Consider the following 20,235-nt stretch of genomic DNA (forward strand, 5'->3'; position numbering starts at 1 on the left):
ATATTGCAATAATTGTTACGTTATAATACATCTTGTAAAAATGAATATTTAAAAAAATCTAATATTTAAAAAAAATACATGCCAGTTCATCTCAGGACGGAGGCTAGTTTTTGTGAATTAGCGGTAGTTCTTTTTGACGTTCAACAAGTGCGTACTTTCATTTATTTTGAATTTTTTTTTTTGATTTGATTAGATTTGATAAGCACGAGCCTATACCGTAAAATTGTTTTAATTAATGTGAGTGACTGAGATGAGTTTGTGATAAAATTGCTTAGATGTACTTATGTTCGAGAGACACCACTCGGCGCTGCGCATCACGCTAACGCAGCTCGCCATCGCGCTGAGAGACGCGCTAACACGTAAGATAGCGTAGCGCATGCAGTGCTAATGTCCTAACACTCCTTGCACATAAGGCTTATTGTTGCATGCACGTTTTGCATGATTTGAATTATTAAGAATGTTTCCTTGTTTTACGGATTGAGGTTGAAATAATTTCTTATTAAACAGTCAACTAAAAATGATACGCGGGATAAAATCCAAAAAAAAAATTATGTCTATTTCATTCAATTGCAACAACTGTCGTAAGTTTGGAATAATTATGAAGAAGCTTTCAAGGAAATAGGAACAGTATCTATCGATATAGAAAAGAAGAAGATATAGAGAAGAAAAGTCCATATAGAAAAAACAAAATGTGTGCAATTCACACGTGGTAGAAGTGAAACCTTCCAAAATTAAAATACAATTATCCTAAACGTCTTAAGTATATGTAAAATTTTGTCATTAGTAAATAATTGTAAGGTAGCGCCCTCTGTGAATTGATATTTTAATTTCACGTATAATCCTAAATTAAAATTTACTACAAGAGCTTTCATACACACGTTAGTATTAAAAAATCTCACAGATGGCGCTGTATTAAATAGTATGTATATTTTTGTCTCATTCTTTGCTGGCTTCATCCTACACATTTTTGTATTTGTGTCTCTTACCTGTCGTTTTTTCCGTTGCATCCGGTTTGAAATCACAACGATTCTAAAGAAGTTTTCACTTCAAAAAAAATGTATACTCTTCATATTATAACAAAATTAAATAGTATATAATCACTTTAGAAACATTACAGCGTCAATGAATAACAAATGAATCTAATGATTTACGATTATAAAAATCAAGCTACAATACCTAATTCCTCAACAACAACAAAACAAAAAAGAATAACATAATTTTTTATGAACAAAATTATGCGAATAAAAAACTCAAAAAAAAAATCATAATGTTTTCCACATAAAAACTTTCGGTATAAAGAAGTCTAACCATCGTACAAATAATAATTAGTTGAACTTTGGATCCTTAAATGGTATTGAGTAAACAAGTTCAACGACCTCTCAAAGAGTCAGTCAGGTAGGTACTCGCGCGAAATGGTAATTCTTTTTGCTTCGATCCTCAAACTAAAAATACTTTAAGCGGTCCTCTGTTGTGTCAGTGCTGGTATGAAAGAAGGCACCCAATAATTTATCTACACCTCCTTTAAATACAGACTTTATTTGAATGTATAATCAAGGAATCGTATCCAATACAAACGATTTAAGGTGTATGTTTTTGTCGATTGATAAAATCGATTATATGAGTCGACTATTATCAAAGCCGGCAATGTGACTTTTGGACAATTATTGGTAAATCAGAAAAACGAATTATTGACTTTGTATTCCATTGGCAGTCACAAAACTCTTCTGAACGACATCTTAGATAAATAACAGGTTAAGTATTAACCTTTATTTAATGCAGGTTTTGAACCGTATTCTTTGAAGGAGACGATTATATTCAAATCAATCTGTATTGACATATCAATAAATTTTTTTTGTCCAAATGCACAGATTGCCACCTTTGATAATAGACGACTCATATTTTGTTTATAATCGCTTTTTGTTTTTCAGTTAATTATTATTAATTTAAACTTTTTTTATTACAATGCTACCTCGCGGTTTATCTCGTGTAAAGTCATTACCTGAGCCCATGGACAAAACAACATTAACATATCCACTTGCCTTGAGACATTAAGTTTCAATTATGTAACGATTGTCGCATGTTGATTCAAAACGAAACTCCACAACGAAATAAACCGCAACCTGCTTTCCCTAGAAGTCGTCGTGGCCTAAAGGATAAGACGTCCGGTGCATTCGTGTTGAGCGATGCACCGATGTTCGAATCCCAGGCAGGTATCAATTTTTCTAACGAAATACGTACTTAACAAATGTTCACGATTGACTTCCACGGTGAAGGAATAACATCGTGTAATAAAAATCAAACCCGCAAAATTATAATTTACGTAATTACTGGTCGTAGGACCTCTTGTGAGTCCGCGCGGGTAGGTACCACCGCCATGCCTATTTCTGCCGTGAAGCAGTAATGCTTTTCGGTTTGAAGGGTAGGGCAGCCGTTGTAACTATACTGAGATCTTAGAACTTATATCTCAAGGTGGGTGGCGCATTTACGTTGTAGATGTCTATGGACTGCGATAACCACTTGACACCAGGTGGGCTGTGGGTTCGTCCACCCATCTAAGCCATAAAAAAAAAAACAAAAAAAAAAAAAACTCGGCAGTGAAACGGCTCGAAGGTCTGTCCATTGGTAGCTAATAACATAGTCACTTGACACCATCGTTAAGTTTGAAAACAGATTATTCGTGACTCTGAACAATACATTGTCGTATTTAGTTCGACATATTGTAGTTTTATTTGCGAGTTACGCGGCTCTCACGCTGAATGGACTGTGTCTGTGCAACTATACATTTTTAACCTACCTTTAATGTTATGTAAACGAGAATATAATATAGTATGTAATAAAACATACTAGCGGCACCCTCCAGCTCCGCTCGGGTCTTTAACAAAAATTTCAACGATATTTGACGTTGTTTTATTTTTTTAAATAAAAGAATACTTGTTGCGGCATAACTATAATAGTTAGACATGTGCTGTCGCGATACTTTTAAATAATAATATGTTCTACAAAGTCATAGTACATTATTTTATTCTAACATAAATAGTTTTCGCAGGGCACGCGATGTAAAAAATATTTTAGTTAATTTTTTTACATCTTGGGTTACATTATTGGAGTTTTAGTAAGGATCCCAATTTTTTTTTCAAAATATATTATTGCCTCACTCGGTAATAGTGTAGCTTCCAAACAGTGAAAGAATTTTTCAAATCGGTTAAGTAGTTTTGGAGCCTATTCAATACAAACAAACAAACAAATGTTTCCTCTTTATAATATGCATCGTTATTGCGTCGAGTCCGTGACAGTGGAAACAGTCTTTTGAAAATCATATCGAGCAAGATCAAGGGACTGCTGATCAATAGCCTTTGCAGTAGGGACTTGGAAGGAGAAAAAAAATATGTAATGGTATAAAATGTATATAATGATAGTTATATGTTAGATTTTTTTAATATAGATTATAAGTAATTATTACTAACAACATGTTATGGTTTAAAAAAAAACTGAAATAAAGTATTAATAATAATAATAATATAATAATATTAGTATAGATATAGATAGTATAGATAGATGAATAAGTGACGTCTTCGAAACATTGGAACGGGGAGGGCTATTAAGGACAACTGCTTGCTCTCGACCGAAGATTGAGGGAGTGACTTCTAAATGGTAATCTATTTTAATTATCGAGTTTTGGTATTGATGTTGCTTTGTGACATGAACCCACCTTGAGGTCTGAGGTTCGGGTCTAAATTACATTGTTTTAGTTTTTAGTCGCTCTCTCGCCCTTCAAAACGGAACGCATTTAATTGCATTCCAGCCAAAAAAGAGGGATAGTAACAAGGCGCCATTTTCGTAAGATTTCAATTACTTGAATCAAATTGAACGAAAATACGATTTTTTTCATTGGCATTGCAAAACAACAGGCACTCAGATTTGCAATTCTACTACGACTTGAAAGCGTCGTAAATCTTATTACAGGCTTTTAAAGCTCAAAGTTAACTCCAGGTTATTATGCTTTTTTATTGCGACCAGTCGACCGTGGGACCGCTACGCCAGACAAAAAGTAAATCTAGAAATATTGTTGCTAAGGTACAAGGGCTTAGCCGTTGTACTGTTTAAAGTGAGATCTTTCAACTCATATTTCAAGATGGGTGGCGGCATTTACGTTGTAGATGCCTATGGGCTCCGGTAACCACTTAGCACCAGGTGGGTCGTGAGATCGTCCAACCATATATGCAATAAAAATAAAACAACACTACGAACCTGAACTGGACAATAGTATAGATGTAGGGTAATCTATATCACTTCTTTTGCGATCTGAAGATCTACCTAAGCTGAAGGTCTTGAGAGACAATATCAGCGTAACCGGGCGAGTAGGTGAGCACGGGGCACAAACCTGACGTTGTTGCTAATACGAACCCTAGCAAGAGCCGTGCATCGCAGAATCTACCACCGGATCGGAAACGCGACTCACTGAGAAGATCCGGCGAGAAACTCAGTGGGCTGTGTCTGTGGGTTAATTTACTCGCCGAGCCCTTCTTCGCAACTACGTCTTAACAATAAAAGAAAAACAAACCAAGACATACGAACCTAGGCTGTAGTATTGTCATGCGATAATCCCACAAGTACTCCAATCATGAACTTCTCCAGCAAAGGGACTTGTAACCAAACTATAAATAATATTATATTCGTACGTATTATTAAAACAAAAATGCGTTTATCTCAGGCAACTTAAGCCCATAAAATTTCATATACAATTACATAATATTTAAATCAAAATAAAATAAAGTTTATCAGAATTATTGAAAGGTTACTCAATATAAGTTTATTTAGCGATTATGTCTTACCAAATATTATTTAGCACGACGGACTAGGTACATGATCTTTTCGTTCGGTTGCTGTAATCATAACAGGTGTCCGTTCTCTTCGTGCGTATTGCTTATACTAGCGGCGTAAAACCTAAGATGCAAGCGATTTTGTCAATTTATCGTCTTAATATGAGTCGGCACGGGTAGGTACCATGCTCTGCCTATATCTGCCGTGATGCAGTAATGCGCTTTGGTTAGAAGGGTTGGGCAGCCGTTGTACTGTTAAGACGGAGACTGAAATTCTAGTTTCACAACGTGTTTTCAGTAGTTTTTATTTTGTTGAAAATTTGAATTTAAATGAAGCATCACTACTTAACTATTTATTTCTCCCGAACGCTCGACGTTGGTCAGTTAACCGCCTGCTCTATCGTCGTCCAACAACTAATTCTGCAAATCGCTGGCGCTCTTAACTTACGGCTCTCGTCTTATTGCCGATAACATCAATGTGCGTTTAGGCGCAGAACGATCACCAAGGGACCACGTGTACGTGCCTCGATTATTACATAATCTACTATAATTATATAATGTGTACGTATCACTCAAGTAGCCCTTCTCTTGTTGCGAAAATTTTTATTTTTATTTTAGACAAGCTCCAAAATACACCGGCCGTTACCTTGTTACTGGAGTTTATAGTAAACAAAAACAAATACTGCCTTGTAACCTTGAGATAATGCAAGTTGCACCCTTAAAACCGGCACGCTTCGCGGTAGATGTGAAGAAGAAGGTACAGGAGATATCAGGATGTTGCGTGCTTATATCGCAACGGTGTCACCGATTACAAGGTATCGACACAGGGAAGAATTTCCGCCAAACAGGTGAACGAGCTCGCGAACCACCCGTTTAAATGGTCAAGGAGCCCATAGACATGATCAGTCATCACGTGAATGTTGCCATACACCTTGAGATATATGACCAATGTCTATTGTATTGTGAACTGGCTGTCCCAGTCTCCAAGCCGGAACGTAGAACTGCTTTGCGATAGATAAGAGCAAGATGGTGGCACCTGCCCATACGGGCTTACAATAACTAGCTTTATAAAAGTAGCAGATAGGTAACAGTAACACTTGGCAACAACGTCTCTCTATTTTCTAAGGCAATTGGCGGTTTACTTATAGAGAACTGGCAGGACTGTACCAGAATGATGATGTCCATGAACTACAGCAACCACTAACGATTGTGTGAGACGTATGATCGTCTGTCTTCTAAGACAATAACAAATACTAAAAAGAAGATATAGGAAATATAGGGGGATGATTGTATTAATTAATACATGCGGATTTACAACACTATATAATAATGGTATACTTGTTGATGACTATGGGCTCTGGTAAGCCCTGGAAACCTTGACTATATCAATTAATTTAGGCTCGTAAAAGAGTATAATAAAAATATTGTTAAGTAATTCTGTATACTTGACATTATTGTTCAATTTCCGAACCGCGAAGTCATATGTTATTTTCACTGGTTTTTTAATTAAAACGCGGCAGTGTGTGACATATGAAACCGGACACCGGCCTCGCCCTGCGTATGTAAGGCTGCCAGAAAATCAATTTCGTATTGGATAATTTCGATAGGCTTTATTTAACACCGTTGCTTTTTGATATTTATTATTTTCATCACAAAAAGGAACAACTACCCTATTTTTTCACCCCACTCATCTCCACTGCTGGACATAGCCTCCCTCCCCCAAGCTTCGCCACCATAACCGAAATCATTATCAGTGTGCGTAGTGCGCGAGCTTTTTAACGTTCTCGATAGCGTAAAAGTTAACTCAAATTTGTATGGAGTTGGAACGTTTGCCTTTTTTTTTAAATACTATTACAATTTGTTCCCTTTGATCCGCCGCTTGATTACACTTAAAGTTGGAAGCGACATGTCTTAACAAAACGCATAACTTCCAACTGCTTAATTCACATTAAACATATACGACAAATACAAATTGTTATTACAAATTACCTTCAATTGCCTGGAAAAAAAAAACAAATGCTCGGACTTGATGACCTTTTATAGGCGTCAGGATTGCCAATCTCACTGATCGAAGTAGGCTTTTATCCATCAGACCGCATACACATTTCGAAGGTATGCAAATCGAAGAGAAATAATATGTATTGTTATAGTATATTATTGTAAATGCTAACCAAAAAGCAAAAAAAAAACAGGGATAAAATGAAAAGTATTTCAGACGAAGACAAATTAACTATTCAAATAATTGGTGACAATTGACGACCGTCTGGTGTAGTGGTAAGTGACATGGTTACTACACAAGGGGGTCGCGGGTTCGAATCCCGCCAAGGGAAGATATTTGTATGATAAATATAAATGTCTTTTCCAGGGTTATGGATGTATATTAAATATATGTATGTGTCTAATAAAAATCTTACATTTATTTCCGTTATCTGGTACCTGTAACACAAGTTCTTTACGAACTTATCATGGGACCAGTTAACGTGGCGTGATTGTTAGTAAAAAAAAAATTGTTTAAATAAAACATAGAAATGTTTCACTATTCTCTGCTTCTTCTGCAAACGAGTAGAAAAATAATATACCTAAAAGCTAAATGAAATAAGATTACACTACGGTGTAACAAAATGTATGACGTTGTCAGATTATGTGGCTTTTGAGGTTGCCCGGCGATACGAGCCATAAAATTAAAAACATGTAACAAAAAAATTCAAGTGCTAATCAAATTATAGGTAGTTATTGCTTACTACCAAATTCATGTGTCTTATGTTGGGAGATGATCAAGTGATCTAAGTGCAACCGTTGTAGATGTATCAACACACTTTACATACAATTTAAGATAGGCTTGAAAACTGTATTTGAAAACGTCTTAAACTCGTTTTAATTCACCTTAGAACAGAAATAAATTTATCAATGAATCTTATACCTTTAAACGAGCAATACTTGTTTATTAATTTATTCTTTATTCTTTATTGTACACACAGTTAATATTACAATAATTGCGTAAGATATAAAAAATGGCGAGCTTAACTCAACAATTGAGTTTTCTACCAGCTAACCGTTCTTAACGAAGGAAAGCTTTAAATGAGTGGGTAGAAGAATACAATCTAAACAATTTACAATCTAGACAAGAACTTAATAAAAAAAAACAAAAACAAAAAAACACTAATACATAATATATTAGACTACATATATATACATACACAAATAAATAACGTAAACATATTTAATGTAAACATAATTATATGTATATAATATGAATCTCGGAAACGGTACCAACGATTTTCATAAAATTTAGTATACAGGGGATTTCGGGGGCGATAAATCGATCTAGCTACGATTCATTTTCAGAAAATGTTGTTTTATTCGTGTTTTCAATAATCAACTCTTCCCGACATCTATTGGCGAATAATAATACTATTTTTCTTAATTGAGGGCAATTAACCGCTTTAAAGACACAACAAGATGGCGTTATAAAAAAAAAATCATCATCTAGTTTGGTTTAAAATGTCAAAAAAAAATAGCAAACCTTTTTAACAATAATTACGCAGATTCAAAATGTTCCTAAATATAATTTTGTTATACCTCTATTTCTTCTTCGTGAAAGTGAGTAGTGAAAATCTTAAACTGAAAAGAAACGAGCAATTTATCAACCGTGTAGGCTCGTGTCAGGTCTGAAGGTGGCCTGAAAAAAAAAACTGACCGTCAAGCTTTTCCATCTTCATCCCGATAGCGAATTGTAATCGATTCGTCTCGTTTCGTGCACGTGGCCGATAACGATTTAACATTCGCTTTCCAATGTCAATCGATTATATATATTATTTGATAAACAAATCGTATTCATACTCGACACTAATGTCTTCTGCGCATGCATTTTTGTGTATTAAGGGCATTTCTGTTATTTCATAATTTATCATTGAATCGATTTTGCAATGTAATGATTTAATCGATTTTAATAAAACGACAGTCAATAAACAACATTTTAACGTAGATACGGTTACATAATCAGGTCTTGTTAAATGTTAATAGTAAAAAACAAACATGTACCTACATTCCAAGATGACAAGTGTATTTATTTTCTACAGAAGCTTATCTACATGTCTTACCAATTTTATAATGAAATAAGCACTTAACACATGTTCACGAATGACATCCACGGCGATGGAATAACATCGTGAAAACAGTTACAGAGACAGTTGGGTAGGAAAATAAGGTTAGAGTCTTAATTAATCTGACAAAGAAGAGTTACTAGTTGCTCGAATTTTCTGGTCCATATCCGCACAGACTACAGTTGTATAATTTTCTTTAAAGGTCGTGTGACTGTATGTAAACTAGCTTTTACTTAATTTTTCTCAATGACTCACGAATATATTAAGAAGCCCGCAACCTCTACCACGTGTATTGTCAGCCTGCCGACATAACCTTCTCCACTCTCACATTTACAGCCGTCAAAAGTGATGTCCTCGGATATGTCCTATGACTCTTCTGATAGAGATATATGATCATTGTACACGTGATGTTGATCCATAAGGAGGCCACTCGAACGCTAATAACACACAGTTTTACCAAACATGGTGTTTAAACGCTTTTGACTAAGTTCATATTTCCTATTTCAATTAATAACGGTTTGCGTTCGCCCTCCTTCAGATAGTAGATGCCTTACTGTCGACAATCTTCATTATCGTTCCTTTGCGTGCAGTACAAACACTGCAAAGCAACGCAATATCGGCATAATAAATTATTGTGTGTTATATTGTATATATGTGTTATTTTGATCGGAAACAGCAGAATTCTCATCAAATCTTTGTTTTCAGGAACGCCATTAACTGTAGAAATAGGCGTGTTGAAATAAATTTTAATTCCTTATATCTGGGCTCTACAATAATTATATTTTTCAAAATATCATTTACTTTTATGACTTTTCAATGCGTAACACGTGCGGTTAGTTCTACCACGTGTTCGAAATTTCTAGCAAACAACCAAGGTCGCGTGTGCTCAATTTGATATTTACAATAACATTGCATCGGATTGCATACTTCAGTTTGGATCTCATGTTTTGATATAACGTGACTTTCTGTGAGTCTGTTAATTTGTGAACATTAAAATGTAGTGTTTTTTTGGTTATCGTCCTTTACTGCATTCAGGTGTTAATAAGTGATTAAGCTATTTTTTATATTCGATTTTGGAATTCCAGAAAATGTTTTTAATGCAACACCATCGATTTCGGATTACTTCGGATATGCTGCGCAAATAATTTGAGGAAATATAAATGTCACAGAAAATCATGTCAGATGTCATGAAATCATGCCAGAGTTAGAAAACCTAAAAATGTGTTTTTGTTTTTTTTTTATTACTTAGATGGGTGAACGAGCTCACAGCCCACCTGGTATTAAGTGGTTACTCGAGCCCATAGACATCTACAATGTAAATGCGCCACCCACCTTGAGATATAAGTTCTAAGGTCTCAGTATAGTTACAACGACTAACCCACCCTTCAAACCGAAACGCATTACTCCTTCACGGCAGAAATAGGCGGGGTGGTGGTACCTACCCGTGCGGACTCACAAGAGGTCCTACCACCAGAGATAAAATTTGATTTCTAACTTATTGTTTCTAGTCTATAATTAAGTACGTTCTCGAATTTCCATAACTAATTATATTTTTAATAGCCTGGTTATATTTAAGACACTATAACGTCTATCCATCTACTAACGTCAGCTAACTTGACTTTGGGGACTGTACTGTTGGCAGTAGAATACTAACGTGTCATGGTCGATGATCTAGGAATAAATTACTCGAAGGAACTACATGTATTTTATTATTTAGCTTAAAGTTTTCTGACGCAAATAAGCAGCTGCCCACAGCTGACGACTTTTGTCATATCTCTATCGAATAATTTACATATTAATTAAATTTAATACAGATAACAAATAACAGATTTTCTAGTTTCACTCACTAACTAGAGTTCGATCACTGTTTTCTCTATGTTTAATACAATGCACAATTTATTTTAAAACCAAAACTTTTATTTGTATCTACAGATTTTATTAAATACTTTTTTTTTTTTCTCCGCCTCCGAAGTCATGCCAAATGATTACTTGCCCATGTTATAATTTATTACGATCCGAACGGACTCTTAAACCGAAACGTGAAAATGATTGAGGCGGGTTTAAGCGAACATTTTTAATTGTCGTTTATCGAGATTTTTAATTTGCGCTTCGCGTAAATAACATTTGAGAGGTGTTGTAAACTAAACAGTCATTAGTGTGCATTGACCTGGCGTGATTTACAACATTGCGGCAATTAACTAGACAGATTCTTTCATCGCTCAAACAATAAATCACCCCAATAACTTTGGCATTCTTAAACTATTCAATAGAAGTCGTTCATATATTGAGTGACGTCTAAAACTCAGTTTTGAATAGAAACAAACTTCTATTGATAATAAAGTGTAACATTTATTATATTTTGGTTTCGAATAGCCTAATAATGGCAAATTATTTAACACAAGAAACAATTGCTTATCTAAAGAGAGATTTTCTAGTTTATTGTACTCTTAGATAATATTTGCGCTTTGCGATTGAAACAGTGATATCATTCTGTGGCTAAGACTCCATAAATAAATTATAAAATTATATTTTATAAAACAAAAACATTCATGATTAATATCATGCTGACTTTTAATTACTTTAAAGCAAATGAAATGTGTAAATAAATCGTTTCTGATAATAAAGACAGTTAAATAGAAGATATAGTTTGCTAAAATTATTTTTAGTATATTTTTCATACCCCAATATCGTTGATGAATGAAACTAACATTGAAATCGAAAATACGTCAATGTTCTTTATACGACATTGCAGGTACCAAGTTCAGTGACTGAAGTTGTGAAATCTACAAAACTTTACACCTTACCTTACCATAGTGAAGAAATTTAAATTACAGAAACAGTAGTTAGTTATATTGTTTCCCGTTTATATTAAAGTAACTACTACATTACTCCAGTTTTAGCTTCTGGTTCCCAGATATTTATTAATATCCTATTATGTATCAACTATTAAAATGACGAAGTATCGATCTGTGCCGTTACATAATGGGCCCTACGAATCATTTTTACGAAAACTTGACTTTACAGATTAACTGTTAATTAATAGCAGATTAGGTAAATAAATTAAATCCACTTGTTTACCAAACAGTAATACAGTGTCACCGGCTACGTTTCTAGTCGGTTAACTCGCATTAACTTGTCCGTCTCAGCACGCGACGCGCGCATCGGTCTGGCGCGCTCCGAATTTTTCGCGATAACAGACTTTTTTCCTAACCTCTTTTCCACCGGCCGCTTTTACAATAAAACGTATCTGTTAAGTGTCAAAATTTCGCGCGGGAAAGTGTGGTGAATTAATGTTCTGTGGTTCGTGATTTTTATTTTGTTTTTTTTTTTATTTTATTTCACACACGGTAACGGTTTGATATGAGTTTTTGTTGGTATTTATTTAGTGACACCTCTTTTATTAAATTTTATCAATTTGAACAGCTGAATTTTTCGTGACGTAGGAAAATATTCCTGTACAATAAAAGCTAAAGTGGCTTTTATAACGATTTCTGAACATAATTCACAATATGCTAAATTTGCAAATTAGACTTTTAAATGTTTTTATGAATTATAGGAAATTAATACCTATGTATAATATTCATTTCAGAGACATGTTTTTCTCTATTTTACTACCAATAAATGTCAACACTGAAAACCTTGAATAGTATATGTTTTTTATTGCACTAAGAGATGAATTTAATTTAATTAAATCAAAAGGTTAATATGCTTTTATTACAATTTTATTAGAAGCAATGGAACTGTATATAAATTCCGGAATATATATTATGATTATCTGATTTTTTTTTATTTCAATCATATTTACGTAATATAATTTATTAGTCGAATTATTAAATTGCCAAATAATTAGTCATTGTTTTCTATCATAAATTCGTACATTACGCAGTACGTAACAACTTGACTTTAGCCCTAATTTCCTATAAGCAGCATCTCTGGAACATGCAAACATTAAGGCAAACGCAAGTACTGGAACTGATATGAAATATAGAATGCCAATAAAATGAAAGATTCTCCCCAAACTTTTATAGTAAATAAAATTGTCGCTTAGAAACTTATTACAGCCCATTTTATATACTCTTAATAAAATAAATCACAATTGCCATAACCGAGAGCGTTAGGGCACAGGGAATTAGAGTTTAGTGTATTCTGAAGCCCGATACGTGAAAATTATAAATCACTTTAGACGCAATTCTTCTTGAAATCAGATTCCCAAACTTCCCAAATGTCGGATAGTGCAGTAATAAAAACTATCATCTTCAACATTTTGTCATACGAGTATTTTGAATCAAATATATTTAAAACTTCGAGGTCATTCAGTTAATAAACGTCTTGAATGTCAAAATATTAATCAATATTAACTGGTTGAAACAAAATTAATAAAGACCAAAGAAGGTTCTTTGGCTTATCTAAAATTAAAAAAAAAAACAAAATGACCAAAGATAATAATTCTTTGACTTATGTGAAATAAAAAAAAATCTCTGAAATCGCCTTCGCCAGCTTAAGCCAAGAGAGGTATTAGTGATTCAGTTAAAACCGAATTATCAGACATTACTGTATTTGACTTAGATAATGTTGCATTATCACATTTGTAGGTAAATAATTATTTGTATTCAAATTCAGTGTGGGCTCATATTTTATATTGTTTTATTATAGTCGTTGAAGCAAACCATTGCTTAAATAAGTAACGTAATGTAACACAATAATATAATTTGCGTTATACGGAAATTACAGTCGTTTATCTGAGAAACAGACAATATGATTTTCCTAGAACAGCGTACCTAACTTAATGTTCATGTCTTATCAATTACTTGAAATAATGAATCTATTAAACTCAGATAGTACTAGAATGTATATTGTTAAGAAAAATGTGATTCGTAAGTATATTACCTAAGATGCTACCTACCTAAAAGCTGCCTACCTTTTTTTTTATACTTACATGTGTGGACGAGCTCACAGCCCACCCGGTGTTAAGTGGTTACTGGAGCCCAAAGACTATAACGTAAATGCGCCACCCACATTGAGATATAAGTTCTAACTAAGGTCTCAAGTATAGTTACAACGGCTGCCCCACCTTTCAAACCGAAAAGCATTACTGCTTCACGGTAGAAATAGGCAGGGTGATGGACTCACAAGAGGTCCTACCAACAGTAAACCTAAAACTGAACACAGCGGCAGTGGCTTCGCTGTTCTCCTGGCTACGCCTGCCTTTCAGGAGAAACGGTGACCACTCACCACCAGACGGACCGCTTACTCGTCAGCCTACAATGACAATTAAAAAAAAACCAAATAAATCAAAGTACCTCTGAAGATGACGATTTGAGATTTTTTTTAATTATCATAACTTTAAACTAGTCAATCGGTTTGCTTTAATGTATTAATCAATCAATGAAAGCAATTTAAAGGTTATGTGCTTCTGTTTTTCAGCTTCGACCCGATACCAGATCATATTGATAATAAGACACCTTAGGTGACCAAATCTATACTAATATATAAATCTACAGTGGTTTTTACGGATGTTCCGTTATAACTAATGAACTATGCATCTGATTCACTTGAAACTTGGTATCCATGTAGAAAATACATGTACTTAATGGATAGGCTATTATAATATTTATATGAGTGTTGGACTCCCTAATAATAATGACAATAAATAATAATGCTAATTTTAAATGCCCAGCGAAGCGGGCGAGTACGGCTAGTAAGTATTACTATAAGTCAACTCTGCTACTATATATATTAATAATCGGAAAATTAGAGATTTGGAACTCAGATCAGAAAACTCTACAGAGTTTCTTAAAGAACTGAGCGAATAACCATACAACCAACCATCGCTTAGATAGATGGAATAGCTCATTGGTGTTAAGTGGTCCTCAGAGTCCATAGACATCAGCAACGTAAATATCGCCACTCATCCTAGGAAATGGGTTCTAAGGTCTCAGTTTTTACAGTAAACAGCTGCTTCAACCTTCGAACCGAAACGCACATAATTAAACATGAAAAACTATGAAATCGGCTAGTTGAGACCGTTCATAAACATTGGAATCGTGCAATACGCATATAATGTGAATTATTTCCGAGATATACCAATCGTAATTTACAATATCCCAATATGAAATCGAGTGATAAATTATTATTTTAAATTAAAATTACACACGCAATATTCAACATATTGATACTACCTATTGTGTATCTAACATAGTTATGATGCATTGACATAATTAGTTCGACTTAACATCAACAATGTAAGCGACGACGCTAGAAACATCTTAAAACTGGCGGTAGGACCTCTTGTGAGCAGGGACGTCTTAAATCAGGCTGGGGCCCTTGGGCACACAAGAATTTGAGGCCCTTTTGGAAAGTAAAGAAAGTGATTTATAATAACATTTTTTTATTGAGCATGACCATTTATTATAAGTAATCAAATACAGTATGATATAATGTGTAATTAATGATATTAGAATGTTGCTGGTTTTTTGGTTACGACACGATAACGGAAACCGTTATCGTGATCGCTAGATGGTGTACTTAGTAAATTAGGTAGGATGCGTTCGGAAATATTATTAATTAGTACAGTTGAAATAGGCGCAGTCATCGATATAATGGCGTAGTATATGCCTTGTAAATACCTTCTGATACGATTACTGATTTGTGAAAAAGTGCAATGTGCCCAACAAAAATGTTTTGAGAATAAATGTGTAAGAGAAATTGTCGGTCCTTCGGGGCCCCCTGAGAATGGGGGCCCTGGGCACGGGCCCCGTGTGCCCTTATGGTAAAGACGGTATTGCTTGTGAGTCCGCACGGGTAGGTGCCACCACCCCGCCTATTTCTGTCGTGAAGCAGTAATGCGTTTCGGTTTGAAGGGTGGGACAACCGTTGTAACTATACTGAGACCTTAAAACTTATCTCAAGGTGGGTGGCGCATTTACGTTGTAGATGTCTATGGGCTCCAGTAACTACTTAACAGCAGGTGGGTTTTCTAATGCTTAGATGGGTGGACGAGCCCACAGCCCACCTGGTTTTAAATGGTTACTGGAGCCCATAGACATCCACAACGCAAATGCGCCACCCACCCTGAGATATAAGTTCTAAGGTCTCAAGTATCGTGGTGCGTAAAGTAAAGATGCGATATATTTAGTCCATTTAGATGCATATCTTACTGATGCCAGCGAAAATAATACAAGCCGCTCGCTCCACTCACTATAACAATAAAAAATTCCAATCGTCTTTTTTTTTTATCATAAAAAGAATGTCATGTTAGTCGTAGATTCGCGCGCATTGTGAAAATATGCAACGATACTGGCACGCGCACAAAGATTCGTTTTCAATAAACAATAAAAATTATAAACAGTACAATATGCAAATAAATGCTACTTCGATCCGCCACACGTTATTGAACAGATTTGTACTTGTTTGACACAGTTCAGATGATAACAGACAGACAATATTTGGAGATGTCTTAAATTAATCCATTCATACATCATAATTTGATATTACGCATGGGAAAGTAAGTTTGTTCGCTTCTTACGGTTTCACTACTTAATTATACAACAAATCATCATGAAATTTGCTACGTAAAAGAAAGTTTGGTACCTTTTGTCCAAGAAAAAAATGTTATATGGTCGAGGAATATAATATATTTTCAAAAGCTAGTCTATAATTTAATAAAAAACATTTGAACTTGTATGACGTAGCATCAATTGAGATTTTTTTTTAAACCTATGGCTTGAGTGGCCTTTAGTGGCTATATCAGCGTACCCTAACGCGTAGGTGAGCTCACGAGGTTCAAACCGGAGTAATGCTAACACTGATCCAAGCAAGAGTAGCGCTTCGCAGAATCTACCACCGGATCGAAAACATGACCCACTGAGAAGATCCGGCGAGGAACTCAGTGGGCTTGAGAGCAGCTGGAATCGACTAAATGATATCTTTCTCGATATGATTGTTGTAATGGTTTGACAATGTTTTGAAGACCGCAAAATTGGCGTATTTGTAGCCCGACTGATACACAAATATACGAGTATCCCTAGTATATACAAATATAATATGTATCTCACTAAAAATATATATAGAAGATCGAAAACATAGTGACATATCCTAGTTTGACAATTGTATTCAATTCCATTAACTTTCTGGAGAAATGTTTACAATCATGTATTTCCATCGTAAGTGAAACAGTCCCGATGAGGATGTTGATTGATTCATTAATCAAATAAAGAAATATAAATTTTAATAGCTGAATCAGTCTTAATTACTTTTGCGAATCGACGAATAAAGATAAATGGGCATTTTAGATCACTGATTGTCTTATTAGAGGTAGTTAAACAAGCAAGACTCTATCATCATTTAGCCCAGATAGAGAAAACACCGTTATGAGATATTGGAACTGGGAATTGAAGATAGTGTGCAATATTTCTAGTTGCGTCTACAGCATATGCTCATATTTTTTTAATAGTTTAAAGTTTCAATTGATCTCCTTAAAACATTTTCCTGAGTACCCTAAAATGTATTATTTTATGTTCTACATTTAATGAAACATGCGATTATGTTTCCTTACTCATTCGCTTTCCTTGACCATTACGCTTTTTAGTAGCAATCAATTAGTAATTTTGAACAGCCAATTAAACAAAAAGTACACTCAATTGCTGAATGATTGCTTTGTTAGACGCTTATAGCTCTAACGCTAGGATCAGGAATACATAAGCAACCTTACTCATTGATCTTCGAAGAGTTGTGCAATCCATCCCATTGCTAGAGCCCTCTGAAATTCTCGGCGGATGCTCTCAGAGGGCCGCGATTCCGATCCGGTAGTAGATGCATTCACGAAGCAGCTGTTTTGAAATGATAAGACTTTTTCAGAGAGGCTCAGTCATTTGTTAGTAAATCCTACATCCTCCTGACCGAATTGACCCTCCTCCATGCTCGCCCACCCGTCCTGGCGAAGCTGAAAAATCCTTCGGGCCATAAGTTATCCTTCCATTCTAATGTTAACCCCTGACGCCAATAAGAACAGCGAATACGGCTTTTTATTACATTCTCGTGGAATAACAGATGACAGGCAATTTGTATACATAAGAGTCATGTTGATTAATGTCTATTCAATTTGTTCAATCCTTTTTTTTTGGATAATAATAACGTCCTAAAGAAGAGAAAGATTGGCCCAGAGACCTCGCTTAAACAGGGCCGAGAGAAGAACTAGAAGGCTCAACTAGAAGGGGAAATTTATTATAAGTTCTTCATTAAAGTATTGGAAAAGTGATTTTCAATGTCAGAACGTTATCAGTGAACGGTGCGTTATCTGGAGTCGTGTTTACACTGATGCGCTGATGTCACGAGATTTATCACCTTGGAACATAGCCTATGTTCACGACTAACTATTTCGTTATACGATAAACAGAGGATATAAGATGTGTACTAATTGCAAAAATTCCAAACCCATCTGTTAATTAGTCAACAATCTGTATTCTTAGGCTTCTAGGTTCTGGTAAGATTTTTGTTTGACATTTATTATTATATGTATCCCAAAAATTTATAGTAACCGTTTCCAATTAAAAAATAATAGTAAATTTTGTCCTGGCTCTATTAATACGCTTCTCAATTCTGCACTGCCGTTCTGGTTTAGTAGGGGGTCGATGGGCTGTCTGGGTTAAATTCGGAGACTTAATCCCAGCCACAAACAAACCGCGACCACACTACAAAAGTGAGTGCGTATCAACTAGATCCGTACTTGAGTCGAAATATGGTATTAGAATAGATTCCAGGGTCCCCACAAATGAAACAGCAACGTCTATTCAAACGCGGTAATCGAAGTCTAGAACAGGCAAAGACTAACCTTTAATCTTGAACAGAATCCTCCAAAGTTCTCAATCCTCAAATCCTCAAATGTTCATAGTCCTGGGTATTTGCACAAATCTTAATTTTTGACGTAATCTATGTTCTATCTATATATATAAATGAATTGCTGTTCGTTAGTCCCGCTAAAACTCGAGATTTGGCTAATTTTGGTCTTGAATTATTTGTGGAAGTCCAGAGAAGGTTTAAAAGGTAGATAAGTATGAAAATGCTCGGAATTAAATAAAAATAACAATTTTGTTTTCCCTTTGATGTGTCCCCGGTCGGACGGATTCCTTTTGTTTGTTTTAAGTTTATTTTATACAAACGTTTATGACACTACGAAGTCTGCGGGATCAGCTAGTAGCTAATATTTTTATAGCATGCAAACGTGTAATATAAAATCAATTAGCACGCATTTACCCTTGCAATACATTGCGGGTTCTAAATGGAATTATAAAATATGCGAGTGTCCATGCTTGGCTTAGTATATCAGTAATGCTAGCTGATAACGTCAGTGTAGCAGGTTCACATCCTGTATAATATTTTAAAATATTTACCGTACCGTAAATATTTACCGTATAAAAAAAATTATTTAGGATTTTGTATAATTTTAATTAGGCTTAATCAGGAAAATACCTGTGCTTTATTGTAAAGTTTTATACTTTAACAAACATAACATTTAGCACTGCTAGTGTATTACACAATCGAGAAATGTCGAATAATATAAACCAACAATCTTATTGAGAATAAATTTTTGCAAAGAACCCATTAGTTATCATTATAACGCAATCACATATTATAATTATAATTATCTATGTACGTTCGTTATTTGTTGAAATACACACCAACAAAGAAACGTGTCGTTGACCTTTATGAGTACAATAATTTTAGCACGTGAATATTGTTCGTCGTTAGCAAATAACAAAACATTGCTAACTCCTTTTTATTTTTTGTCACAATTATTTAACTTAATACTTGATTTCCATCATATATGTATAATATTAATAATAAATACATGCAGAATAGTGAGAAAGTTCCTGCAGCTTGAATAAAACCAAACTTACTACACGTAATAAAACCTAGCATATTATTAACTCATAGCTACTGGCCAAAAGCCCGTATATACAGGTCTACCGGCTCTGTCGACAGACTGAACTGAGAAAGGGGGAACCTATGAACATAATAATAATAATAATAATAAGAACAAGAGTTTGGAAAATGAATAAAGTGTATATATTGTGCCACTGGTACTTTCCAGCACTGGAGTCATACCAAAGTACCTTCACCACTCCATCAAGCTATTATCGATTTACTCAAAAATATATATTTTTACCACGCAAAAAGCCACAATTTTAAATACTTTATTTTATTTTATTTTATAATAAAATAAATAAAATAAAATAAATATCCGAACAATACGTTCCGGATTGTTCGGAAGTTTTTGCAGGACGAAACATCAGTCGAAACTAAAACTGAAAATG

At 34.6% G+C, this 20,235-nt stretch overlaps 1 protein-coding gene across 15 annotated transcripts in view; it reads left to right on the forward strand.

The window, feature by feature from the left end:
- The window catches only part of LOC101745080 (uncharacterized), a 114,572-nt gene that overhangs the window by 47,009 nt on the left and 47,328 nt on the right, over window positions 1-20,235 (forward strand). For 3 of the 15 annotated variants that reach the window (XM_062668516.1, XM_021348030.3, XM_062668520.1), the window contains exon 1: window positions 12,050-12,270. The exons of 3 other annotated variants lie outside the window; for them this stretch is intronic. Coding sequence is in view for 1 of the 12 variants with exons in the window: in XM_062668521.1 (XP_062524505.1) it covers window positions 284-359 (76 nt within the window). In the remaining 11 variants the exon portion in view is untranslated. Of the gene's footprint in view, window positions 1-281; window positions 360-12,011; window positions 12,271-20,235 lie in introns of those variants that run through there. 9 more of the 15 variants (XM_012690412.4, XM_062668523.1, XM_012690411.4 and 6 more) reach the window with 7 other exon arrangements.

This window comes from Bombyx mori, chromosome 5 (genome assembly GCF_030269925.1).
Source record: "Bombyx mori chromosome 5, ASM3026992v2".
In the NCBI taxonomy this organism is placed as follows: Eukaryota; Metazoa; Arthropoda; class Insecta; order Lepidoptera; family Bombycidae; genus Bombyx; species Bombyx mori.